The 27957-nt window shown below is 41.0% G+C and overlaps 1 protein-coding gene across 8 annotated transcripts; it reads left to right on the plus strand.

Moving 5' to 3' along the window:
* The first annotated feature begins 85 nt into the window (after window positions 1–85).
* ehbp1l1b (EH domain binding protein 1-like 1b) lies at window positions 86–27730 on the plus strand. 8 transcript variants are annotated; one of them, XM_054625871.1, is made up of 26 exons: window positions 86–632; window positions 5600–5657; window positions 6235–6330; window positions 7108–7161; window positions 7263–7441; window positions 7700–7818; window positions 11152–11217; window positions 11336–11470; window positions 11947–12121; window positions 13390–13737; window positions 13877–14480; window positions 14514–15484; window positions 16472–16987; window positions 21078–21911; window positions 22918–23146; window positions 23250–23398; window positions 23807–23855; window positions 23980–24304; window positions 24609–24679; window positions 24870–24906; window positions 25038–25090; window positions 25435–25555; window positions 25682–25781; window positions 25879–25952; window positions 26302–26416; window positions 26682–27730. In XM_054625871.1, the coding sequence occupies exons 1-26, from the start codon at window positions 529–531 to the stop codon at window positions 26767–26769; spliced, it is 5670 nt and encodes a 1889-aa protein (XP_054481846.1). In that variant the 5' UTR covers window positions 86–528; the 3' UTR covers window positions 26770–27730. The 8 variants fall into 8 exon arrangements, with proteins under 8 accessions (XP_054481846.1, XP_054481843.1, XP_054481844.1 ...); XM_054625868.1 differs by having other exon boundaries at window positions 13877–15484; XM_054625869.1 differs by having other exon boundaries at window positions 13877–15484; window positions 25444–25555.
* The last annotated feature ends 227 nt before the right edge of the window (window positions 27731–27957 follow it).

Consider the following 27957-nt stretch of genomic DNA (forward strand, 5'->3'; position numbering starts at 1 on the left):
TATCCTGCATGTCTCTCTCTCCCTGTCTGCCTGTCTGTCTGTCTGTTGCAGGCTGTTGTCACTGAAGGAAGGAGGGCAGGCAGCAGACGTTGACAACAAGCCTTGACTAAGCGTGGCTCCATGTGGATTATTGCCAGAAAGTTGTCAATGGGAGCTGCTGCAGTTGTTTGATTGAAACGTTAGCTTCATATCAGGCGTCTTACAGGCTGTTTGAATGACAGCGAGCAGGGCGGACTCGGTTCCTCTTTGCTTCTGGCTTAATTGCCAGTCTTGTACGGCTCTTTCTGCTCAGTACATGGCGACATTTATGAGCGTGATTCAACTTATTGCCAATGAGCGCAAGTCGCAGCTTGTGTGAAGTCCATCATCATTATCCTCATCATCATCATCAGCAGCAGCAGCAGCTGAAGAAGAAGTAGAAGTAGAAGAAGTCCTTTTAAGGGATTTGGATTATCGTTGCGCGGAGGAGAGCGATACTTTTTCTTTCTTTTTCCTGTTGGTTAAGTTTTATATCTCACCAGTGAAGTTATGACTTCGGTATGGAAAAGATTACAGCGCGTTGGTAAAAAGGCTTCAAAGTTTCAGTTTGTCGCCTCTTACCAGGAACTCGTGTTGGAGTGTACAAAGAAATGGTGAGTTTGGATCGTTACAGTTACTTTCAGAGTTTTCTGCCATGACCCGTATGAACGTTTTTGATTGTTTGACATCTTAATAAGTCCTCTCACAGGTTTTGTATGTTATTAGCTCCAATAAGACTCCATTATGACATTTATCACGTTGTCGGGGTTTCCGCTACATTGAGGAGGATGAGGGCGTCCCTCTATGTACGTATAGCCTCCATGTAATAAGCAGTTCCACACTGATAGCGGGTTCGATTCCCAGCCGCGCCTATAGACAAGGTTTGTTTTAACCTACAGACAGCTATCAGTAACACTCCATTGTTAAGGATACATCGCAAAGTATATAAGTGTTTACTTGCTTATTAAAATCACTTTCATTCCCTATTTATTTTGAAAATGTATACAAATGCAGGCGATCAGGCCAAGTGTCTGTGGTATATTGTTTGTGAGCAAGATTTAGGTTTACATTCAATATCAATATCAATATTCAATCATGTATCATTGTAATTAGAAGCAAAACCAGTAGTCTCACTTTTAGGCTGCAATCAAATCACTTTGTAGAGCTGAAGCTCTGTAGGGCTTTCCCCTCTTGTGCAATTTCCTGTTGTACAAAACTTTTGGGAGGTGGCCAGGTGATGCAGCATGGAGCAATTTTCTGCTCTGACATACACTGACACAGCATCGAACAGAAAACAAACTTTGCAGTAAAGGGTGCTAGGGTCACGTTGAAAAGCAACAACTGGGAATAGTGTCACCACCTTTTTCTGGAGCCACCTTCTTATCTGTCCAGATTTCTTTGAAGTATGTAATAATTGTGTAAGCGGCCTGTCATCAGCACGATAAGAAACACTGTTTGTTTGTTTTATCTTGCAATGATTGAAGGGTCTTGTCTATAAAGTGTCAGAGGTTGATCAACAGCAGAGAGCTGTTGTGTGGACAAAAAGAAGGGAAGTGATAGAGTGTTTTAGAAAGAGTGACAACTCCCACACATGATGAAATCAGAACTGATAAGCATTTTCCAGTGTTAGAAATGAAAGAGAGAAGGAGAAGAGAAGACAGGAGGAAGTGAGGAAAGACTGAAGATTCATCCAAAGTCCTGTTACTTTAGGCATAAAGTTGCTTTTCAAAAGGAAATCAACCCAAAGTTCTAGTGTGGAATAAATCTAGTGGTCAAAGTTACTGATACTTAAAATCACAATAAACATCAGAGGCGGGTAATGAATCCTTGGTTACAAGGGGGTTGAAAATGTCTCACACATCACATGTCTGTGTGTCTGTTTGTGTGTTTGGGGGGTTGTTCTTATTAAGTGCTATGACTTGACACCATTGGCTTTCTTAAAGACTGTCGTCCCTATAAGCACTTGTTACCGTGATGCATTTAAACTTACCGCAAGGAACTTTCATTTTAGGTCAATGTTGGCAGTCCCTGTGAAAGAGGCCGTAGTGTTTCCAAGCACAATAATCCCCCCCAAAATTATAATTTTACTGCAGCAGGGTCTGACAGTCTGCCCTCCTAGGTCCTGGTTCTCCCCTACCTTCCTTACCTCCAGAAGGCCCAGCAATACAGCCTGGGTCTCAGCAGTATGGTGCTTTCACTGCTTCGCCTTGCGACTGCAGGTCAAAAGCGTCAGCGAGGCCGGATCCGGGGCGGTCAGCAGCGGGCTGGTCGCTGACAGAAGTCGTGCTGGGGTCTGAGTTGAAGGACTTTCTGGGGAACCTCCATGATTTCATCTGATTTTGCACAGAATCAGACCCAATGGCACCCACGACAAGAATAAAGAATAACTATATATAAATAGCCAATCTTTTCAAAAAGAGGTATCAGTATCAATCTGAGACTGTTTCATAACCAGTTAAAAAGGTCTGACAGTAACTTCAAAAATTCCTGTATCCCATTGACTCATTTTTTAAAGATTACTTTATATCATAACACTTTATGCTTTTATTTCAAATTATAAATCATTATATTATGTGCCGGAGTATACCCAAAGTGTAACTATTTGACGTTGGACGTCAGAGAGGTCGTGACCTTCGGTCCTGGCTGTTTGGACGCAGCACTGGAATAACGGTGATTCAGGACACACGATACGGTGTTATCATCCAAGCAAGGTAACGTTGTTCTCTGATTACATTACTGCTAAGCATACTGTTTGTATTTGATAACGTTGTGCAAACATTAGCGTTAGTTTGAACACACGCCCAATTCCTGCTTTAATGGTCGTAGTTCAGAAGAAAATACCGTTTTCATGACCTGAGAGAAGCGGTCATTCTCATTCGTCAAGTAGCTAAAGTTAGCTGCAGAGTTACGGTCACATGTGAAAGTGTATGTTAAATGTTCCTATTTAGCCTGCTAGCTAGTTTGCTAATGCCTAAATTAGTTTTAAATGAACATTACGGACACTTTGTGTTAGTGTCCTTTTTGCCTTCGGTTAGCTAAGTTAAGGTAACTGATGTTGCAATTTAACAAAATTTAGAGAGAAAATGCCAATGGAAATATGTTAGACATGTTTAGACATTAGCTGTGCATGTAGCTAAGCTAATGCTAGCTAGCTATAATGTTAGTTAGGCTGGGCTGCACTTCGCGCTCTTAGTCACTTTCACTAATAACGTTATTAGGAAATAACCTCTTCATTAAGTCAGTGGGGAAAGTTAATTTAAGTCATGGACGGAAATCAAAAATAACATTTGCTTTTGTTTTCCATGCAGCTCTTCTATCAAAATATAACATACATTTTTTTCTGACAGATATACACCTCAGCAGCCGAAGCTCTACACGAAGATAACTTTATGACTGGACTTTTTGGTGAGAAGATGGAAGTTTTGATGGTTATTGTGAACACGGAGCCTCCCCATGCATAGATTGTCTCTGTTTGTGCAACTGCACAAGAACAACATCCCTCTAGCTAGAACAGCAGCCTGGACAGGCATGGATGTAAACTGCAACTTGACTGGTTTGTTTATTATTTTTATACAAGTAGTATTTTCATAGGTTTTCCAACATGTACATATTTCGCTCTTTTGATAACTGTGAACATTGAAACGTTTTAAAATTAAAATGTTATGTAAGTGTTTGGCATTCAACTAAATAAATTGTTTAAGTTGTGATAGACGTGTGTGTTTATATTGTTTTAATGCAACTTAAAGGGTTGGTTTCCTCAAATTAACAGAGTAGCCAGCTACTAGAGTAGTTAGAATTTAATCATTTATTTTAGTGGAAATGTAATGCTTAAGTTGTTTGAGGTAATAGCCTTTAATGGTACAAAGCACTCAGTTTCCCTCAAACAGTTTGAGTTAAACAAACTTTAAATGATTTATAATGTTGCTCTGTATTGAAATTAGACCTTGTTCAGCTTGATGTTATATTTTATTTTAAATGAATGAAAGTGATGTGAAACGCCCGTCAAGCGGTGCATTCAGAATATTCGTTGTCAGCTCCAGTAAATATGCAACGTAGTGCACCATTTCAAATTTAATTTCTATAATATTGCTTTGTCTTCACATCCTGCTTCTGCTGACTGTAATTGAAAAGAAGCATTACAAGATACCATGACTGGAAGGAGTAGATACTCTCCATCACATACTCAATGAAATACAGGAAACAAAAGTAAACGGGCCAAGGATAAGCAGGCCTGGCAGCTTGTACATAACAGCCAGGAAATTATAAAGTTATATCGACAGAGACAGTTTAGAGCCACAGATATAATTAAAGACTTAGCAACAGGCTATTTTTGCAGTAACACAGGAACTGCCAATTTACCAAAACATGAGATGGGCTTAGTGAGTAAGTTGATTTATTTCACTGTTTGTAAATGTATAAATGGTCTGTTTATTACAGTGATATCACAAACACCACATGCTGTTTAAAACAAAACATTTCAACATGGATGCGGGTAATGGTTGTAACTCCTCTAGTCAGCTGTGGATTAAACCATTGTCTGCTGAATGACAAAACACCAACAACAATAACAGTAATTACATGTTTCACATCTTGCCCATGTAAAACCCTTTAGTTACTGAGCGCACTGGTCCAGAAGATGTTTTTGTGTCTTTGTGTTTCGGATGGTACTTTCTTGTCTCCTGTTTGTGCTGTTCCTCCTTTCTCCCCTCCGTTACCCCCGCCATGACTGTCAGGCTATTTCTGATGCCACTCCTGACCCGCTCACACACATACTGTTCCACATAAACACATGTACACACACATGCCCTCTTTCCTATACTTGAGCACTGAAACACTGCAACTTGAGACAATATTCAGCTATTCTATGAACTAACATTCTAAAGAACAATGTAGGTGTTGAAAGAGTTTTTAAAATGATATATTTAGAGTTGGCTGTGATATTGGAAAGTATTATAAATTATTATGTATTGGTATATTATTTGCTGTGTGTGCGTTCTCTTGTAAAGGGGGTTCCTACTTCCTGTCAAGAAGCACGTATCACATTCAGACTCAGATCACATGTCTCACTTCCTGTGCCACAGAGGACTGACGAATACAATAGAAACACACATACACATGTTACCAACACCCATATAAAAAATGACAGGAACACAAACACATATTATACATTGTTTTGCCTATAAACAGATAAATACCTGCATGAAATACACACACATGCTGTCCACACATACACAATTTAACCAATGAGATCACAGCCATCTGCATAAAAACACTCACACACAGACAAACATACACATACACTTACTCCAAGGCATTACTATCCTCCAGCGACTCACAAGACCTTCAATTACGTTTCTTTTTTCTGTATAATATCCACTCTGTTTGAAGACATGATTCAATGAAGTAAGAACATAGTAATATTTATTGCACTTGTGTCTTTCACTGAGGGTTTTGTAAAGTTACCAATGTTGATCAAATGGTCGTCAAACTTTTTTAAAAAGTCTTGTCCTTTTTGCATAAGAGGCATGCAGGCAAGAAGTCACTTCTGTGTGTTGATCTATGTTCTTTTATGTTTCTCTAGGCAACCCGACAAGCTGAGGGTGGTGTGGACCAGGAGGAACAGACGCATGTGCTCCAAGGTAAAAACCACTAAACCAGCACAAACATACACACACATAGGTAGTAACTAAGTACATTGACTCAAGTACTATACTTCAGTACAGTTTGAGGTACTTGTACTAAATTTCCATTTTCTGCTACTTTAGATTTCTACCAGAGGAAAATATTGTATGTTTAAATGCACTACTTTTATTTTAACGGTTTAATTACCACTTATTTAGCAGATTCTGATTATTAAAGCGAGATCTTATTAATAGCAAATGTATTTTTGTAACTTAACTACCTGGCAGTATGTAAAATTAGCTCCACCTCTATCAGGTGCAGCATTAAACAGATATACACATTGATTCATCAATTTCATAATATATAATATTCTGAAATTAGACAGAAGTTGTTTTGCGTTATGATTAGCGTGACTTTAAGTACTTTAAATATGTTTCGATGCCCATACTTTTACTTAAATTTACTTTTTAAGTTTAGGACCTTTATTTGTAACAGATTATTTTTACACTGTAGTATTGCTATTTTTATACAATTAAAAATTCTGAGTACTTCTTCCATGACTTACAGTCTCACTAGTGTTGTATTTTGTTGCAGCTCCACAGTTGGCAGCCTGGAATCAAAAACCCCTACAGGGGCATGGTGGTGTGGCCTGTCCCAGAGAACATCGACATCTCTGTTACACTCTTCAAGGTACCAAAAACAACAGCATACACTGCTTAAACTACAAACATACAAACAAGGGAGAAATTAGAGGGAAAAATGGAGAGTGGTGAAATATATCCAATGCAGATGCTTCCATAAAGAGCACGAGGGGTCCAGAGTACTTTATTCATCACAAAAGCAAATTCCAGCGTTAAAGAAGCCAAGTCACACATCAATCACACAACAACAAACAAAGGTCAACTAATAAAAACAAAAACTTAACATGAATCTAAAAAAACGAGTTACAATATACTATGCTGTATATTGTCTTGTATTGATAGAGGAAGATGCTTCATTTGAACTGCATAGATGAGTATATAGTAAAACTATACACAGAATCTATATTTTTAACTGTATAACTGTGTGTGTGTGTGTGTGTGTGTGTGTGTGTGTGTGTGTGTGTGTGTGTGTGTGTGTGTGTGTGTGTGTATATATATATATATATATACACACACACACAGTTATACAGTTAAAAAAGAAATAGGAAAGCATGTAGAAGAATGTAGTAGTAGTAGTATGTAGATGGTTAACATTTAAGTAAGATATTGGATAAAATAAAAAAAATCACAGTTATATAATTATAACATGAAATGTCTCACATTTATACCTGTTGCATAAAGAATCTGTGTTATACAACTAGAAAACTCATTAAATGGCAACATTTACAAGAACGTGTGTGAAACAGCAGACACAGAGGGGTATGCATGTATAATTGTCGGGAAGGATGTTCTACTGAAGATTTTATTGTTGTTCTCACCTCTTCAGGAGGTCAATGCTGACGAGTTTGAGGACAAAGAGTGGACCTTTGTAATTGAGGGTGTAAGTATCGCTTAACTTCTCCACCTCTGCTTATGATTCTTTAAATTGATATGATTCAAAAGCCTTAACGGATCATGGTTGTTTTTGTTGGCCATGTATAGGAGAACAAGGGACATCGAAAGGTGCTGGCATCAGCAGACATCAACCTGAAGCGGTTTGCCAGTCCGACGCCGACCCAGACCGACCTGACGCTGAAGCTGAAGCCGCTGTCTGTGAAAGTGGTGGAGGCCACGCTCAAGCTATCGCTGTCATGTGTCTTCGTTCGGGAGGGTAAAGCCACGTGAGTAGTAGTTCTATCTTAGACAGTAGTGCTTCAACAATAGGTACTTTAAAATAGACACAGCATACTTAAAACAAGAAGACTTTTCATGTGTGTTCATGTATACTTGTGGTGAGTAATAAAATTGTACCTTTTAGGTTGAGAAACGAAGCCTCAACCACATTTGATATTCTGACCAGATTATTAATCAAATGGATTTTTTCCTCCCTAAGTAATGACCATGTGATATATGTTTTGTTTCATGTTCTTGTTCCTCAGTGATGAAGACATGCAGAGTCTGGCCAGCCTGATGAGCGTCAAACCCACAGATATCGGCAACATGGACGACTTCAATGAGAGCGATGAAGACGAGGACAAGAAGTCAGTCACTGCTACAGGTGGGCAGATTTAACACAAACACTGCTTCTTCTCTCTGATATTCACTGTGAGGTATTTCTTCTGACATTTCCTCCACCTCTACCTTCTTCTTCCTCCTGGCACTTCTTCTGCTCTACTCTTTTCTGGGCGCTGCAGTTGTTCCACACACTCTAACTCGCCCAAATCGCCCTGCTCCCCCTCCACCTGACAAGCGACACTCCACCGGACTCACTTTTCCAGTCTCAGGTAGCTTCCTCTTGCCCGCTCTTTCATTGCCTGCTGTTTGTTTCTGTTGCCAGAGAGGAGGAAGTGTGAACAGGAACTCTCTCTCCCCTGCCTGTTATTCGGAGGCTTAGTTTATACATCAGTATTTCACACTCTCATGCCATTGGTTCTGCATACCACATAATTCTCATCCAGACATTATTGAGAATCATGTGATGACCAATGCCACTGAAGTATTGGAAGTTTGTTTGGAGACATGAAAAGTTTCATGCAACTTGGCATTTATAGGTTAATGTGTCCAGAGAGGCATTACTGTCAAATCACCAATCTAATTGCATGGCTTTAAGGCCTACATTGTTATCTGAATAGGCACCAGTGGTGGAAAAAGTTTGTACATCATCTACTTAAGTAGACGTAGTAATGCAACAATGTAAAATAACTTGTAAAAGTAAAAACCGCTGTATTCATTTAAAATCTTACCTAAGTAAAAGTACAGAAGTAATCATTATCAAATAAACTTAAAGTACCAAAAGTACTATTACTATTATTTTTGTTGTCATTGGTCAAGGTGATTTTGAATACCTAATATAAAATTTGGGCAGTTTAATCTGCAAAAAAGCTCCACTCTTAGAAAGATATTTCTGAATGCAATACTTTTTTTTTTTTATAAAACGAGAATAATAATAATAATTATTTTAAAAAGCTGCTTGCTGCACCAGGATTATTAAAGTGGAGTTTAGAATATTGTGAAATAAGTTAATTTGCATTTAGAGAGATTGAACTATCTTACATTTTTTATGAGAAAGGAACAAAAATTTGATAATTTGCAAAATATGTAATAGTTGCTGGTTATGTAACTAGTAACTATAACAGTCAGATAAATAAATCAAAGCATATAATACAATATTTCCCTCTGAAATGTGGTGGAGTAGAAGAATGAAGTAGTAGATATTGGAAATACTCAAGTAAAGTACCTCAAAATTGCACTGAAGTACAGACTCAAGTGAATGTACTAAGTAACATTCCACCACTGATGTCCTCACCTTTAGTGAACTCATCAACTATCATTGACTCCCAGTTCATTTCATTTTCATTCTTGATTCATGACCTTTTCCTTCCTGTCTTTTTCATAATTTTTTCAACATCTACTTTAACTGCTCCATCCATCCATCCATCCTTCCATCTACTCATCCAGCCTGTGGGCGTGATGGCGGTCCTGCAGTCCACTCCCGCCCTCCTCTACCTAATGCTCCTCGGCCCTCGCCCCGTCGCAGCCGACACCCCTTCACCACCACCCCTGTTCAGTCAGAGATCCAACCTTCCCCCGGCCCCTCCCCTCAGCCCTCGCCCAGATCCAAGCATAAACGCTTATCAAACCCTCTTCATCTTGAGGCTCTTGCTTCCTCTGACCCACTACCCAATCCTTCAAGCTCACAGCTCACAGCGGCTACTCCCTCAGTCCAAAGTGCCTCTTCTGTCCTGCCTCCCTCTGATGTGTCTCCTGCAAAACCTCCATCCCCCAAATCCTCCAAAGAACCCATAATCACACCTTCAACCCAAAACATTTCCTCTTCCATTCATCCTCCATCTCCTAAATGCTCTGGATCTGCGTCTGTGGAGCCTTCTTTAGCCGTGCCGCCTGTTCCCCTAAATTCTTCTTCAGATACCCCCTCTAAAGTGCCTTTTAAGGCGCCCATTACCTCTGAAGCCAGCATTACCTCATTAACTCCCAAACTTCCCTCCCCTCCATTGTCATCACCCAAGAATATCATAACTTCTTCCTCCACGGCTCCCCAAATATCTTCTTTCATTGTGTCCACCACTATGACCCATCAGCCCATCTCTACTGCCTCCCAGCCTCTCCCACCTAAATCCTCCTCTCCCTCTAAGCCCACCCTTTCCTCTGAGCCTCCATCCGCTCACCCTCCACTCACCCGGACCCTCTCTCAGCCTCCCTCTCTGCCCAGAATCTTCCAGTCATGCTCAGGAAAAGGTATAAATGTGGCTGGCTGGCAGTCAGGCATGCTGCATGCTTTACACTAACTGAGTCCTTATGTGTGCTGGTCTTGTTTGACCTTTGCTTCCACATGATTAAGAGTCATTGCCATGTTACTTAACAAGTCAAACGTATTCTCCTCATGTACAATATGTTTGGTTTGAGGAAGATCAGTTTGTCATAATATCAGAATTTAGATCAGAGTTAAACATCTGAACGTTTTGACGGTGCTGCAGTACCTCAGGCAAGAACAGAGGAACGTTTTGTAACCGTTGAAGATGTGCAAATTTGGTATCTGCTCGTTTTTATGCACCTTTTTTTTCATATTATGCCTTAGTTTTGACTCGTTTTGATAAATCCAACTTTCTTGAGAAACAAGAACAGTGAAGTCACAAGTTCAGGATGCAGGGAAAACATAAAATGAAGGTTTATATGAAGATTTCAATCACACCATCAGGGAGGTGAATCTTTCTGTTTCAATCCACGCTTTTAGACTTGTCACTAGCACCCCGTTATTCCTAAACTTCTTTAAAAATGCACACTAAAACTCCCCTTGGATACTATCACTTGTTATAAATAACTAGAATATATATCATGCAATGGAAAATCTAAGCATAACTTGATCATTGTCTAGCAATAATTCACTATTCAAAATAAACGTACAACTCTTCTATCTATTTAAATTATATTCAAACCTCCATGATATAACAACTTAATACAAATATATGTGCTTAACTGGCTCTTATTAAACCCTTTTTCTTGTTCTACAGATTATTTAAATAATGACATGTACACCATAAGGAGATAAATGCGAATTACAAAACTTTTATTAGTAAGTTTTGAACATTAGGAAAATAAATATTATATCCAACCTTTTTATTTATATTGTTTGACAGTAATAGCATATAGATTACTTTGAAACCACTAATCATTGTTGAGACTTCAGCAAACCCTTGTTTGTTCCAGACAGATACAGATCCCTTCTGCGATTGTGTAATACAATTAGTAAAATGCACATATGAAATTAGCTGAGCTGTTCCCCTTTCTCCCTTTGCCTTTCGCTGACTATACATTGGTTTGTCTTTATTCCTCTTTTGTTCATCACTCCTCTTTCTCCCTCTTGTCTTCCCAGTTCCTGTTTCAAACCAACGTCGCCCCCCGGAGGATCAAACTGCAGATGATCTTACTTCAGTCTCTGGTCAGTCTCTTCTGTGACTGTCTAGAATAAAGAGATGCTTGTCCAAATCTCTTTTTCTTCTCTTCTGTCCATCTCTGTTTTACTTTTAATATCTTTCATTGTCTGTCCTCTCAACTAGGCCATGCTCACATTTTCAGACCTCACCTTGTCAAATCAATCGCCCGCCCCTCTTCTCCATCTCCCTTCTCCACTGATGCACCTCCTCTAGATTCAACTTCTCTCCCCAAAACATACCCCAGTATCTTAGAGTCAGGTAACCAATGTCAGTGTCATGTTTTATCCTCCTCTCACTTCTTCCACATGCTTCATCTATTCTCCTCTGTTTTCGTCTCTGCCTCCTCTTCCCTGTCCTTCCTCTCTGCTTTCCTCAGGTGCTCAGGGGACCTGGTCCACATCTGGCAGCGACATCACCCCTGTCCCCCTGCAGAGTAGTCCTGACCTCGATGCCCTCTGTGACCCTGCAGCTCCAGCCCTTACTGCCTCCCTTCCATTCTCCTCACCCTCTCGCTCCTCTTCTCTTTCCACCTCAGTTTTATTCTCCTCTCCTCACCCTCAGCTCGCTGTATCTCCTTCTGCTCCTTCTGCTCCTATCAGTTCCTGTCCGACAGGTATACCAGTAAACTAATAATCTCCTGTCAGTCTTATTTACAGCCAAGACAATTGTGTGAAAAAATGTCTCATTTGGAAGCAGATTTCATAAAAAATGACCTTGCTTTTTGCTCTTTATAGGCTCAATCTTCCCCCTCACTGAAGTGGACGAGGAAACAACTCCGAGTCCTCTGAGCCGAGACAAGGGTCCTCCTCAAAATAATCGGGCAGTGGCCAACATCAGAGTATCCAACCAGCCGATCAGACCAGCCCAGGATTCAAAGGCGGCGATCACAGAAAACAAAGCAAAGATCAGGTGAGGTCATGGGATGATTATCACATGAGTGATTCAATTTAGACCGCTTGGTTTGGATCCTTAGAAATATGTTTCTTGGGAGAAACATAGACACACAGACTCATGAAAACAAGAGTACAGAGATCTGTACACTTTGAGATGGGATACCTGCTTGAAATTGCATGAATGCTTCAAAGTATAGTTCAGCATTTTGGCAAATTTTTCATTAGCTTTTTTTGATGAGAGCATCAATAATGTTCTTGTGCCCGTCTTTCAAATATGAAGCTACAACCAGGATAAAAGTTGGCATTGCATAACATAAACACTGGTAACAGGGAATACAGTTAGCCTGTCTCCGTCCAAAGGTAACAAAATCCACCTACCTGCACCTTTTCAAAGTTCATTATTTCACTTGTCATATATTGTTTGTTTAATCTGTACAAAGGTACTCCTGGAAATAAACCCATCAAGGGATGTGACTTAATTTTAACACTTTTTGTAAGGATTAAAGGAACAAAATATAACGTGTTAATTGGTGAGCTTCAGAGATGCTGGTAGGCAAATTTTCGTCCCTTTTCGACAGAGCAAGAGTAGCAGTTTCTCACTCTTAATGTAAAACTAAGCCAACCAAATAAAAAGATAGCTTCATATTTACCGTACAGACATGAGAGAAGTATCAATCTTCTACCATTGATCTTCTAATTCTCAGCATGAAAGCAAATAAGCTTTCCAATAATGTCTAAATATTCCTCTTAGTTGCTTTGATGTACAGTTAATTCAGCAGTCTCCATACTATTGACAAGACGGCTTTTCGGACATCAATCTCTGTAGCCACTTCAGAGTGCATCATTGGGATGACAATGGTTATTTCTCTGATCTAATCACATGTATCGATCGGCATCATGGCAAACTCATTATGGTCTAAATGACCCCAAGCTAACCCACCTTAGTGCTGACTGAGGCAAACCTGCTTTAGCTTGCGTGTGTGGTTGAGTAACAGCTTAACCTTGTTTGTTGATCAAGAAATTTGTCAGACTATTGCTCGAGGCCTCATGGTTGCTTTGTGCTTGTGCTTCCTTGATGCTAACGTGTGCTAACAGTTGCAGAGTGTTTTGTACCCTGCCTCCTGTTGCACTGAGCTTCCTGTACACGGCAGTGGAATAGTTATCAGGTCTGTAACTGCTCTGTGGCCTGCTTGTTTCCACCCGTAATCACCTCCTGCACGGTCAGCCTCGTGAAGTCTCACCCACTCATCTCTTGAGCCTGACCTCCAATATTTCTGTCCCCAGTCCTGCCCTGCCAAGTTCAGAGCTGATAATAGCCCCGCCCCCTCCATGGCCCTTCTCCTGCTGTGAGAGCTCCACCCCTCAGCAGCCCTCCACAAATGTTGTGGCAGCATTTATCACTCCTAAACAGCCAATTGCTCAGGGGGGAACTGATTTGAAAACACCAACTAATGAGATGGCTGTTATTAACGCCTTTAAGGCCGAAAAGCCGCCACTGGCAAAGCCTGAGCCAGAGCCTGACTTTGACGACATCATCTTTGAGTCATTTGAGTCACAGCGACAACAATCAGGGGGCTTGTTTCTGGAGGAGGATGACTCTAAGCGAGATACTATCAAAAGGTGTCCTCCAGGGTGAGTATTTATATCCACAGATAAAATCAAGGTCCAGAGCATTAAAAAATAAGTGTGCAAAATGTGAACTGATGGTGCTGATAATAAACACACACACACACACATTAGGATTAAGTCATATTGTTTATCTGTTCTGCAGTCTGCAAAAAAACAATGAAAAGGTGGGTGGAGAAAAGCCATCACTGACGGAGCAGTTAGAGGGAGCAGCCATGAAAAAGGAGGTGATGATCAAGGCAGAGCAAGAGAAGCAGAGGGAGAAAAAACAAGAAGAGGAAAGGAGGAGGAAAGAGGAAGAGCAAAGAGTAATGCTCCAGAAGCAGGAACAGAGCAGGAAATATGAGGAAGAGAAGAAAAGACTGTTAGAGAAGGAGAAAAAGAGGCTCTTACAGGAGGAGGAGGAGGTCAAGAAGGAGAAGGAGAGGAAGAAATTTGAGGCGGAGATACTCCTGAAGGAGAGACGAGACAAACAGGAGAAGCTGAGAGAAGAGGAGGAGAAGAGGAAGCAGAAAGAAGAGGAGAGAAGGAAAATAGAGCAGCAGAGGAGACTGCTGGAGGTGGAGGAGGAAAAGGAAACATTTAGGAGGGAGGAAGAGAAGAGACTTGAGAGAGAGAGATTCTTGAGGAAAATGAAAGAGGAGGAGGAAAAAAGGATTGAGGAGGGGAGAGTGTTTGAGGAGCAAAGGAGAAGGAGGGAGGAGGAGAAAAAGAGACTCCTGGAAGTTGAAGAGCAGAAGAAGATGGAGGTTAAACGCTTAAAGGAGGAAAAAGAGATGGAGCAACAGAAAATTAAAGAGGAGGAAGAGAGAAGGATGAAGAGGGAGGAGGAGCAGGGAAGGAATGAGGACGAGAGAAAGAACAGGGAGGAGGAAGTGGAGAAGAAGAGAAGGGAGGAGGAGGAGAAGAAGAGGGTAAAAGAAGCAGAGGAGAGGAGAAAAAGGGAAGAAAAAGAGAGGGAGGAGGAAAGGAGGAGGGAGGAGGAGGAGAAGAAGAGGGTAAAAGAAGCAGAGGAGAGGAGAAAGGTGGAAGAAAGAGAGAGGGAGGAGGAAATGAGGAGAGATGAGAAAGAGAATGAGAGACTCTTAAAGAAGGAGAAGGAAAGGATGGAGAGGTGGAAAAAAGCAGAGGAGAAAAAGCGTCAAGAGGAGGAGGAGAGGAGGAAAGAGATACTGTTGAAGGAGCAGAAAGAAAAGGAGAGACGTTTACAAGAGGAGCAAATAAGGCAGGAGGCAGAGAAGAAGAAAAAGGAGGAGGAAAAGAGAAAGATGGATGAGGAGGAGAAGAGACAATTAGAGGAGAAAGCAGAATGGAAAATGAAGGAGGAAGAGGACAGGAAAAAGAAAGAGGATGAACAGAAGAAGAAGCTTCTGCAAGAGAAAGAAGAGATGGAAAGACGAAAGAAAGAGGAGGAGAACAAGAGGAGCAAGGAGGATCGAGCTGCTCCTACCTGCATTCTGGAGGCCAACAAGTCAGATGAGGATAAGCAAAAGATGAAAACTCTAGTTTCTCCTTCTTCTTTGCCGGTTGCTCAGCTAAACACACACACCAACACCCCTCCTCCCATTTTCACACACTCGCCCACGGCTCTTAAAGATGTAACACAAACTCCACTTCCTGCTCCCCGACTCCCTCCTCCGGACAAAACCAGCAGTGCATCCGAGCAGCTGCCTTCACAAATTCTCAACCAATCCCAAAACAGAAAGACGACCCTTCAATCAGTTGATATATCAAGCTCTGCCACCAATGAGCGGTGAGTTACACCACTGAAATAAAAAGTAATTATTTCACTGTAGGTGTTGATGTTTCTTTTTTTTTCCTTATTCCTCAAATGGCTGTGAACTGCTCTCTGAATCAGCAAATGAAATCAATTTACCAAAAGTCACTTTAAATTCACTTTCTACTGATTCAAACACCAGTCTTTGTTTTTGCAACTCTGTCCTAAAGTGGTATCAAGTCGAGCTGAATTATTCACTCTTTCTATTTTGGTTATTTCTCTGTTCTTCTGTGATACCTTTTTTGTGATTCTCTGCTCATTTTTCTAAGATGATCTATGTTGTAGGGGAGGACAGATCAATCCCCAAAGTATTGATACCAACAATTCTAAGTATTGTCTTGAGTAGCAATACTGGCTGTGGTATCACATTTTGTGGCATTGCTCACCTCTACTATTAGTTTTTTGTGTTGTCATTGTTTTTTGGCTTTCCTCCTCTCCCTTTCCTATTTCCTATTTCCTATTGCTGAACTCTTTTTGAAAATCTTCAACCTGCCCCCCTTATTATTTTCCCTCTTTTTTTCCCCATTCCAGTCTTGGGCAACCCTCTCTGTTAAAGGAAGGTTCATTGGCAAACATTGTTATCCCAGAAAAGAAAATATCTGCCACACATACTCCACCTGGCAACATTTCAGGCCCCACTGTTCAGGATAAACCATTCACATTAGAGGTCTTGACCCTGGTGCCACCTCTACAGAGGCTGTCTGATGAAGAAGTTCCTTTATGGAAAGCGCTAGAATGGAGAAGTGGGCAAGATACATCTGAAACAATCTCTGCCAGGGAGGGTACAAAACCTTTGTGCGGAGGGTAAGAATGGATGAGGGGAAGTCTTTCTGTCTGCTTTATTCTTCTTTCTGTCTATCAGCGTCTCTCTCTGCATTGCTGTTGTTCTGGCTTCTCAAAGATGTAGTAGGTAAAAAATGTAAAACTAAATATCCTTAATGTGTTTTTATCCCTTTCATCTAGCTCACAAAGAGAAGATGCTGCTGAGGCGGACACCCCTGTCAGACAAGAGCACCAACAAATACCAGCAAAAGACTCAGACACACATCACATATTCCCCTCTCCTGCTGAACCCAGCGCACCACCAGTCAAAGAGGAGCCCAAAGAGCCAGAGGGACCCAGCGTTGAACCAGAAACCTCACCAGAGGTTTCCCCAAAACCAACTGTTGAGAGAACGGCTTTGGCGCTGGAGCCGCTGCTTCCCTCAAAACCAGAACCAGGACTGCGGCCGGAACAAGTCCTCCAGCCATCAGGGAAACCACAACAGGAGGGAGCAGATGAGGAGAACCCAGCCGAGGTCGTGACTGGTGGTCAGGAGAGTTTCACCAACAACGAGGAGCCAGTGTGCGAGGCAGAAAAGCAGCTTTGGGCAACTGTAGAAGAGACCACACCGGAGACAGGGTCGGACAGACAGCTGGAAAGTAGTGAGAGCACTGAAGAAAAGGATGAGGAGCAAGAGGACGGTGGTGTAACAGGGGGGTGAGTCAGCGACGGATCCTTTGCAGCATGGCATACATCTGCTTTTGTTTGCAAACCACCACACGCACACCTTTACATGAACTGACTAACATTCCTCTGTGGTGCTGCAGCCTAACCAGAGCTTATTTGCAATGAACCTCATCTGATGCTGTTCTGTTCAATTCAACCATTGTCTATGCTGTTACACTGGCTGTTTAAATGGAAATGATTTGATGAGAGCTTTTCACAAGAGTACATGTTGTGTGTGTGTGTGTGTGTGGTAGTGCCCAGAAATGTGCACACATAGAAGCAGATGTGTGTGTTGCAGAGCAGCAGTTGGAGCCGTCTGCTGGCTTCATGTCAGCAGTAGTTGGGGTGTTGTATAGAGGGTGAGTCTCTCTGCCTGCCCGTTTATAAAATGAATTGTTTAAGTGTGAGGCATTATACAAAAAACTGTTTTTGTAGACCAAGTTTAAAGATAGTCAGAACATTATTGTCAATAACCGCTAATAATTAGACAACTTTTGGATAATTGAATAACTTGTCAAATACAATAAAATATCTTTCTAAATGTTTCACACAACTGGTGCAGTAAAAACACAGCATTATAACTTAAAATACAAGTATAACTTCAAAAGAGGGATAGTATTTTACATAATTGACTGAGGTAGTATAATAATTAAGAGTTAAGACTTCAAAAGCATTATTATATATTTTACAAATAACAATTTTATCAGAGGTTATAAAAAGTGTTTTAAAGATAATAGCACCCCTTTTCTAATAACGGCCAGAAAATATAGCAGTATGTAAACAGAATTTAGCCCAGTTTAATACATTTTATTAATCGATATAAAGAGACATTTTATTACATTTTAAAGAGTTCTTACTCTATCTCCATGGCAGTAACTCTGGTATGGGCTTGCTACATCTGTCAATGCACATATAGTGTATATGAGTGCTTAATGCTGTGGATAACACAGTTTGTTTAATAACTAGCCACCATTTACCAGTATACACCATGCTGTTGGTCCAAGTTGTTGATCTACCATTGTTTTGTTTTTTGGTTACTATCCGTTCAGTGAGCTGTCGAACACAATGTGCTTTCAGTGTGTAATAGAGAATTTGTCTTGTGCATATAGTATATATAAGCTAGCTGTGTTATCTTTCTCTGAGCTGCATGGCACCAGAAAGAGTTTTCATTCCTTCTGGTCAGGTTTTCTTAATCATGCCAGAGGGCTTCAGTGTTGTGCACTTGGTAGAAATATAGTGTCGGTGTTCTCAGTGCAACCATCAATAAATGTTTCCTCTGTATGTTTTGGAAAAGCACCAAAACAAAGTCTGAGAAAAGGGAACGACTTAATCAAGCATGCTGACTGGCTTTCTGTCACACAGTTCAGAGCCTGCTGAGGTCATTTTAGGGTGAGAACTGTCTCAGAGATTTCCTTTCCCTCGTCTCCGTCCCTCTAGCTATGAGACAGTGACCTCCATCCTGCAGACAACCGGACCCACCGATGCAAGTCATGCACACCGCCCTGCAGGCCAACCCTGCATCCTTATAAGTAGTGAAGATCAGCCACCTTTACATGGAGTAGATGCCGAGCCAGATGAGAAGCCACTGAATCCCGTTGGTTTGGACATTTCTCCACCCAAAGCCTTCTCTGATACGACAGAAAACCAGACAATTAGGAAACAGACTGGATTGACTCAGAAACCTTCACATGGGCTAAGTCTGGTGGCAAGTCTGAGACTGGCAGCTTGTGAGCATGAGAAGGAGAGAGAGGAGGAGAGGGAGAGAAGGGAGGAGGAGAGGATAGAAAACATGAAGAGGGAGGATAGAGAAGAGGCAGAGAGGTTGGAAAAGGAGAGGGAAGAGATGGAGAGGGCAGGAGAGGAGGAGACAAAGAGGCTGGAAAAAGAGAAGGAAGCGCTGGAGAACAATCAAAGGGAAAACAGGGAAAGGGCAGAGAAAGAAAGGTGGAAGCACATTGATGATGAAAATAAGAAAAGGAAGAGAGAGATGGAAAGGGAAAAGAAGAGATATATGGAGGAGGATGGTGTGAGGCAAAGGGAAGAGGATAGCAAAGGAGAGAAGCCACAACAGAAACATATCATTTCTGGCTCTATGTCACTGCAGGAAGACATGAACAACCAATCAAAAAATTGGCCTCCTCTGAGGGAAGTGGAGTTGGATGACATTGCATATGATGAGAGGTTACAGGTTGATGAAGAGCAGCCAGAAAACAAGTCTGATCCCAAAATAGCGAAAACGAATACTGTCCAACTGGTTTCAACCGAACCTGCTGATTCTGTTCCTTTACCCAGACCAACAAGCAAGTTCCACCCCCAGTCAGTCAAACTTGAGAGCTCTGTAACTGCTGTTAAGAAAGCCCTGGATAATACTGATCTGAGATCAGTTAAAAAAGGCAAATCCAACCTGAAATCTGGTGCCATCCCAGTGTGGTTGAGAGAGGAGGAGGATGAGGAGGTGGAGTATGAAAGGGGACAGGAAGATCTTGGCTCCGTCTGGCTGGCTGAGCTGTACATGGAAGGGGAAGCAGGGTGAGTAAGGGTGGGAGGGAGAGAGAGAGATATATAGCTGCAGGGAGAGAGCAATGAGTAACCTGGAAAGATTGGCTTTATGAGAGAGATCTGCTTGTTGCATCTTGTGGATCAGAGAACTCTGACCGTGTTTGTGGCGTATGTTTCCTCCAACAATCAGGGCTTTCACTCGCTATATCTGCAGGGAAATAATAATTACTGAACACTATTATCCTTCCTTTACTCAGGGTTTGGCCTTTTCCTGCAGCTCTTTTTCAAGAAAGTTGTGTGTTGGCATGTTGATGTGAGTCATGTTCTATATGTGCACCACCCCAAACAACATAATGACCCTGTTGTTTGTGAAGGAAACTGGAATTTCCTCTTCAAATGTTTCCTTGGTTTGGACTTTAAAAAGAGGTTTTCAAACTGAGAGATAGATAATTTGGGGGCATGGCAGAGGACAAAGATGCTGTGTGAGGTGAAAGAGGGATGTTGCTGATGATATAAAAACAACTGGAAGCCTGTCTATCCACACAGTTAAGGTACTTTAAACCCTTTAGTGCACATTTTGAAATATCTCACTCCTTCTCAGGGTTATGACTCAATCTGAGCACACTGACATGATACACATATTTTCATATTCCGTGTAACTATCACTTTCCGAAGACATCATCTCCACAAATCTCCTTTAGAAATAATAAATATTAAAAAATCCATCCATAAAACTCCAGACTTTGCCTGAGAATCATCACATTTTTAAGTTTTTTTAGTAATCTAGTAATCTAGTAATAGCTGTGAACAGGAACTGCTAAAAGCTAATTCAGCATACTTTTAATGATACCAATTTGCCAATGATTACCAGTTTTTCCAGTGTAGATAATCTTAGTCAGTCCTATATTGCTATTGGAGTCATTTGTACTTTGAGAAAGAAGGATTTGGTCAAAGATGCAGCAGCAGTGCAGCCTGCATGAAAAAGGTGAAGCTGTATAAAGGATGTATCTGCATCTGCATCTGCTGTATGTTCCTGCCCATGAATATTGCTGTGTACACAGCTGTCCTCAATGAATATTGCCAGGTTCTCGCATATTTTTCAGTACTCATTGCAGCTGTAGCTCGTCAAGTAGCATGTATAAGTGGATTGGTTTGATCGGTGGATATTGCATAACAGTGGCGTCTGAAGCATGTTTTAAATTGGTGTTTTGCCTTCGTTGTACAGTTTGGTATAATCTCGCATAGCCACAACTCCTTCCTGTCAAAGACCATTGGAAATCTTGAGTCAGTCGGGGATTTTGAGTGTCCTTCTTTTAAAAAAACTTGCTCTACCCTCAATTTACTCTTCATTGGTTTTAAGTATTGCAACAACCAACTGTCTTTTTTACTTGCCTCAATCAATCTCACAGAGGTCCTCTGACCTCTGTGAGATTAGCAATATGGATGTCTGGCTGCATGAGATAAATGGTCCTATGTTGATAGAGGGGAATGGAGCATGATAAGGATCTGTTGCTGGTCAGTGTTTTTAAAAAAGTACCTCAGCCTTTAGGTTCAGCTCTGAAATCTCCTTTTCTGTCTTCAGCCAGGGCCACCCATCCCCTGCTGTCACCCAGATGCCCCCCTTACTCTCTTCCAGTGGACAAAGCTTTTACAACAGCTCTGCTGCCAGTCACCCAAATAAACCTGAACAATCTGTAACCAGTCTAGCAGACCAACCTCATCGCAAACCTCTTTCGGGGTCTAATCAAGAGGAAGGAAACAGTCAGGAAACTAGAGCCAAATCTGCTCCCCAAAGTAGTGGTGCACAAAAACAGCCAACGAAAGGACAGAGAGATGATGATGTCACAAAATCTGGACACAGCCTGGAGGTAGCAGCCATTGAGGAGGGAGAACATGTTCAATCGTCTGTGGTGCCTTGGCCACTTCCTCTGAGCACAAACACTGGCAGCATGCTCTCACACACCGCGATGCACACAGGAACAAACGTCAGTAAGATCAACGAGGACACAAACATGGACAAAATAGCTACAGAGGCACACAAGGGTCTTGAAATGAGGGATGATAAAGAAACCGAGGACACACACACCAGAAAGAGTGGAAGTCCACAAATTACCAGCTCCCACACACAAGCACACACCCCTGATCTCCACCAACAAACCAAAGACCAACAGCTCCAAGAGGAGGAGAGGCTGCTGTTGGCTAAAATCAAGCTGATGACAGGTGACTCGTCCCCTGTCTCCGGCCCTCGCAGTATGAAGCTCCTCATCCCCGACCCCTGTGATATTGACTGTGACACCACGGGGCTTGTTGATCACAGTCAGTACTGCTGTGATAACCTGCAGGAAATATCACTAACTGAGGCAGAGGACACACCGGCCAATGAGCTGGAGCAATATCAAGAAGGAGAGGAGGATGTGTAAGTCAGCATGGGCTGTCGACCTGTGCTGCTCCAGAAAATGACATGCTAGCAAAGCCTTGTGTTTGTTTGGGAATATGATACACAGAAATGCAGACTGGAGGCGGAATTAAGACACAGAAATTGGCTTGACAGTCACCAAAGATTTTACGTGAAGTAACAAAAAAATATAGTTTTATTATTAAATATAATAAATAAGCATATAGCCTTGTTTTCACTACGTGTCAAAACAATACTAAGAAGAGTCTTTGGCAACTAGCCGTTTTGTGAGGCTGAGCTTGGGCATATTAAGCTAAATGCTAACATCAGCATGCTAAATGACAATACTGAAGTACAGTCAGTACGGCTGAGGCTAACACCAAAGCATTACATTTCAGGAAAATTCCATCCAGTAGTAGTCTAGACATTTCACTCAATACCACAAAATGTCAAAATTTTGGAGGATATAGAGGTGAACTCAGATAATCTCTAATCCAAAATTATATGGATTAATCATCTTGGACATGGATGTATTTTTCATTTTAATCATGTCATTCTGGACTGTGGTGGTGCACAAATGATCAGGCCGGCATCCATAAAGCAATGCTACTAAAGGCACTAGTAACACAGTTTATCAAGCAAAATGTTTTTATTTTGGACTCGCAAAAGACCGCTCTGGCAATATGTGTGTGTTGCCACCTGGCTGAATGGGATTGCGGCTGTGGATTATGTGTTTTTTGACTGAATACACAAAGTATGGAAAATTACACAACATAGACAAGTGTTTGGTGAATCTGCTTTGTTCTGAGTTGATTGAAATTGGCCAAACAGCATAGGCCTGTGTTGAGGAAACTATACAAAAAGATCTGCTGTAATGCCGCGTAACATCAAGGCTGTGCTGCCATCTGCCGTGTCAGCAAGCTTGCATGTCACTCACTCATCGCTGTTTGAATGATCTCCTTTGTTCCATGTGTCTTTACAATCATGACCCGTCTTTCTCTGTTGTTTATGTCTTGTCTCCTTGTAGGCTTAAAGGCCAATGTGCTGACCTCCCTGATGGTGGAGAGAAGAAACCGCCATCACAGAACAACACCAGTGATAAGCGCACTGACACACACATCGCTCCTCCCCATCACTGTGAGATAACCGCATCTCGGCTTCCTACGTTACCAGAAGAAGAAACCTCTGACCTCAAGTCCCCTCAGACTGCTCCAATGGTCCGAGAGGAGGCTGACGGGAAAGACGATGCAGCTGAGGTAAACATGCACATTACTGATGTGAATATAAACTCTAAAATGCTTTTTTAAATCACCCACAATCAAAAACTGAACTTCTTCCTCTCTCGTCCTCCTCTTGCAGGGCCTGGTGACCTCAAGCCAGTCGCTGCTCCAGTGGTGTCAGGACATCACCAACGGGTACCGGGGGGTAAAGGTCACCAACTTCAGCACTTCCTGGAGGAACGGTCTGGCCTTCTGTGCCATCCTACATAATTTCCATCCAGACAAAATGTACGACTTACAAGAAACATAACCTGCTTCTCAGCGTTATGCCTCTTTCTAGTTTGATACTTTGTTTTGCATTGTTTTTTTTATATTTTAGAGCTGAAAAAATCAATGGCAACTGTGAAGATCTGCTTCATTTTTCATATCTTATAATAGTAAATTGAATGTTTTGGGGTTTGTGGGTGTTGTTATGACAAAACTATGCATTCGTCATGTGTTCTGGGAAATTGTAATGGGCTTTTTTCACTATTTTCTGGCATTTTATAGACCAAACAATAAATTGATTCATCGTAAAAAGACAAGCAGATTAATCAACAATGAAAGTAATAGTTAGTGTCAGCCCTACATAAATTTAAATGTAAACCTGTATGTTCTTATATTATGATTAAATTCTCCCTTGTTTTGTCCCATTAGAGATTTTGACAAGTTGGACTCTCATGACATCAAGATCAACAACAAGAAGGTAAAGACGTTTCTCATGCTGGTCAATTAAATATTCAGCTCTTAAGTGCCTTCAGAAGTGTCAATAGTTCACTTAGTAACAAATATTTCTCTTTGTTTCTGTATTTTTCTTCTGACAACATCAGGCGTTTGACGGTTTCGAGGCGCTGGGCATCTCTCGCCTGTTGGAGCCGTCCGACATGGTTCTTCTGTCTGTCCCCGACAGACTCATAGTCATGACCTACCTCAGCCAGATCCGCTCTCACTTCACCAACCAGGAGCTGAGCGTGCTGCAGATAGAGCACAACAGCAGCCAGTCCAGCTACGGCCTCGCTCTCTCTGGTCCCGGACCCACTGATGTGGATGCTGCTGCTTTCTGCATGGCCAGACTGAACGAAGGAGCGGGCTTAGAGGAAGGAAGGAGCAGCACTTTGGTCATCCCACCACCGAGGACCAAACGACTGGTTAAAGGTAGCCTTTATGTCACCTGTAAACATGTCAACTTTCATATACTTTACCACAATTCATTCATTTATTTTAATGGAGCTTTTAGTGGGTTCATCATAACATATCGTGTAGTCAAAATCACTTAAGATTCCAGTCCATATTGAAAGGTATTTCCTGTTGGAGTCATGATGGTATCAATTCAACAATTGGACAAAGGCAAATGCCAGAACAAACAGGAAAGTAATTATTTAAAGCTTACTAAGGAAATTGGGTTGAATTATTTGCTTCAAGAATCCAACTTCTAATAGTTGTTCATATCTGTTTCTAGTGGACGAGTCAATAACCCCAATCCCACCTCCAAGATCGATTACCAAAGCAGTCAAATCTGGAATGACTCAGGTGACACTTTCTCTGTCTTTTTCTTTTTAACTGTAACTGACTTTCATGTTTAAACTGCAATGTCATTTTCTAAAACAGGAAAAAAAAAAGAAACCTCTAACTTGTATTTTCACTTAGAGAAAATCAAACTCATGGTTTTCATTAACTGTATGTGACAGCATTGTGATAGTTTCATGTTTTTCTTGTCCAGGATGAAGACACAAAGACAGGAATCACTAATAATACAGGTGAGTACTTAAAGCCCAAGCCTTTCAAAGACAATACTTATTTTAATGATTTATTCAACTTCCCATCCTCATTTATCTCTCTTCTTTTTTTTAAACACTCTGATTTGTCCTGTGTGTGTCCCTGAGTACAGAGTTACAGAGTACCGCTGATACCCAGCCTCCCAAACCAGAAGAGGAAACAATGGTCAGTTATGTGTTCCTCAGTTAACCCTTTCTCTTCTCTACCTACTCTTTTTTTATCTTTGACTCTCCTTCTCACATCAAATCAAATAAACATCATAACATGACTGATGGTTGCCAGAAAGAACAACTCATATTTGCCTCTACTTTAAAAAAAGTTCTCACATAAATTCTGTCCTTTTGGCCGCCTTCTAATCTTTTGACCCTCTTCTTCCACTTGTTTTCCTGTTTCCCCAACTCCCTCTTTCCTTTGATCTCCATTCCCCTTTGTCCTCTCTTGTGTATGTCAATGTGTGATGTGTGTGTGTTTGCATGTATGTATGGGTGTGTGATGCGGCTTGTGGTCAGTGTCTGCAGGACACCAGTCAGTATGTGCGTAGCGAGCTGGCAGCCTTGGATTCGGAGCAGAAGCACGTCGACAGCAGAGCCGCTGTGGTGGAGAGAAGACTGCGAAGCCTCATGGAAACAGGTGAGTCACATGTATATATAATCACTAAGTAATAAAAAGGAAGTACTCAGGGAGCAACAGTGAACGGAGTAGGTTTTCTCATATACAGTTATAAACAAGCTGTCTGTTGTTTTCTTGTTTATACAGGAAGCGACCGTGATGAAGAAGAAAGACTGATCCAGGAGTGGTTCACTCTGGTGAACAAGAAGAACGCTTTAATACGCAGACAGGACAATCTGGAGCTACTGTAAGACCTCTCTACACACAAACAATACACACACATGTATGCACACCAACAGTATACACACTACTTTTATTGTGCTGATTATTGACTGTGTCTACAGACAAGAGGAGCAGGATCTGGAGAGGAGGTTTGAGCTCCTGAACAGGGAACTTCGGGTCATGATGGCTATAGAAGGTTAGTAACCAACAGAGGTGGAAGAAGTATTCAAATCATTTACTGAAGTAAAAGTAGTAATTCAAAGGGATGTATAGATGACTGGCATGCTGATAACTAAAACCAATAATGTAGATTTAAAAAAGAAATGCATTTTATTACATTCCACCAATTAGCCATCTTATCTGCTGTTCGCTACCAGCACCAGTAAAACAGCTGGATGTTAAGTCTCTTGCTCAACAGCACTTTGTTATCAGTAAAGGTGAATGATGATGTAAACCCTCAGTTAATACAAGAAAAAACAGAAAAAGGGTAGAACTGTACATGATGATAGGAACGGTAACGCAAAGTTCTGCTGTTTCTCCTGCAGACTGGCAGAAGTCGTCCACGCAGCAGCAGAGGGAGCAGCTGCTCCTCCAAGAGCTGGTGTCTTTGGTCAATCAGCGGGACGAGATCATCAGAGACATCGACGCCAAGGAGAGAGTGTGAGTGTGTGTGTGTGTGTGTGTGTGTGCATAGTTATGTGAAAAAGACAAAACAAGTCACCGGGAGATGGTAAATCCCTAAAATACAAGAGATTACAGAGAAAGCATTGAAAAGTTAAAAAAGGTTGAAGGTTATTGCTTTTAATACTGACCTGCAAAACATGAAATGTATTTAATTGTAATGATATGAATTATTTTTATTCCTTATTTACTACATTTAATTGATCAGTCTGCGCAGTATTAATATATGTGTTTGTGTTTGCAGGGCAATGGAGGAGGATGAGCGTCTAGAGCGCGGTCTGGAGATGAGGAGGCAAAAATATAGCAACAAAGACAAATGTGTCCTACAGTGAGATGAGAGGTCACACACAAACACACACAGCTTTTATTAGCAAAATATGAATTTTCAGGACTTTTGGGGCTCCATATTTAACTTTTGAGAGCCTCTATTTTCCCAGAAAATGTTTAAAACCCATAAAGAGTAAAGACAAGATATGGGCTGCAAACTGTGTCTTCTATGAAAGTGTTTTCTTTAAAATGAAAACATGTTTGTGTCAAAGTTTCCATCTGTCTTAAGTATTATTTTGATTCAGTTCACATATTCTTATTTATTTAAATTATGTGTCAGATTGTGTACATCTACTGCACATGTGAGAAAAAACTCACACATGAATGTTTTGTGTGCATTCATGTGTGAGTTTGTTCAGTACTTGAACACTGGCTTTTCCTCTTTTTTTTATTTTATAAAGATAAATTACCCTTCTTGACACGACTAGAGCTTGTCAGAATCTACTGGATTATAACCAAAATGTGCCTTTTCCTTTTGTAACATGCCAAAAAATATCAGATATAAAAAATAAAACGTGATAAGTCATGAGCTGGACTCATTCTCACAATATTGAGAGTACAGGGTACATATTTTAAACTAAAGGATGATCCCCAACATGATATTTTTATCAACCCTAAAAGCATTTCCACTTGTTGCAATATTGATTATTTTCTTTTTTTAAATGTTGAAAGTGTTCTTCATATTAAGGAGTTATTCAACCTTGTATGCACACAGACCCTGAATGCCATAAATAACGTGTGTATGGTTGTGATGTTCATGCCTGCTTGAATTACAGAAATGAACATATTTCTTCACTTCTGTGTCCTTGTACTACTGTATGCATGCTGTTTGAGGTGCACTGATAAAGTGGTTCTCTGCTTCACATTACTACTGTATACCTGCCACACACTGTATGCCTGATGCTGTCTATATTTATGAGTTGAAGATATGATGAATGATATTGATAAATACGTGAAGAAACATAATTATTGGTTGCTTGTTGTATGGTTTTTTTTCACAACATGAAGCTGTTAAATATAATACAATTTGATACAATGACTGTTTCTGCAACAATTAATTATAGATGCACCGATATCGCTGGATCTTGTAACTATCACACGGGCCGATCCATTCAAATAATTTCTTTGTTTTATACTGAATACATTATACATTACATGCGTAGGTTTTCATATATACGTTAAAAATATAATAA

The sequence above is a fragment of the Anoplopoma fimbria genome, chromosome 24 (genome assembly GCF_027596085.1).
Source record: "Anoplopoma fimbria isolate UVic2021 breed Golden Eagle Sablefish chromosome 24, Afim_UVic_2022, whole genome shotgun sequence".
In the NCBI taxonomy this organism is placed as follows: Eukaryota; Metazoa; Chordata; class Actinopteri; order Perciformes; family Anoplopomatidae; genus Anoplopoma; species Anoplopoma fimbria.

What these genes read in the sequence shown, in the direction of transcription:
- ehbp1l1b (XM_054625868.1), top strand. Translation starts at nt 529, where the DNA reads ATGACTTCGGTATGGAAAAGATTACAGCGCGTTGGTAAAAAGGCTTCA. An exon ending in AATTTCCATCCAGACAAAAT is followed by an intron (nt 23,399 to 23,806) that starts GTACGACTTACA and finishes TTGTCCCATTAG; the next exon opens with AGATTTTGACAAGTTGGACT. An exon ending in CAGGACAATCTGGAGCTACT is followed by an intron (nt 25,782 to 25,878) that starts GTAAGACCTCTC and finishes CTGTGTCTACAG; the next exon opens with ACAAGAGGAGCAGGATCTGG.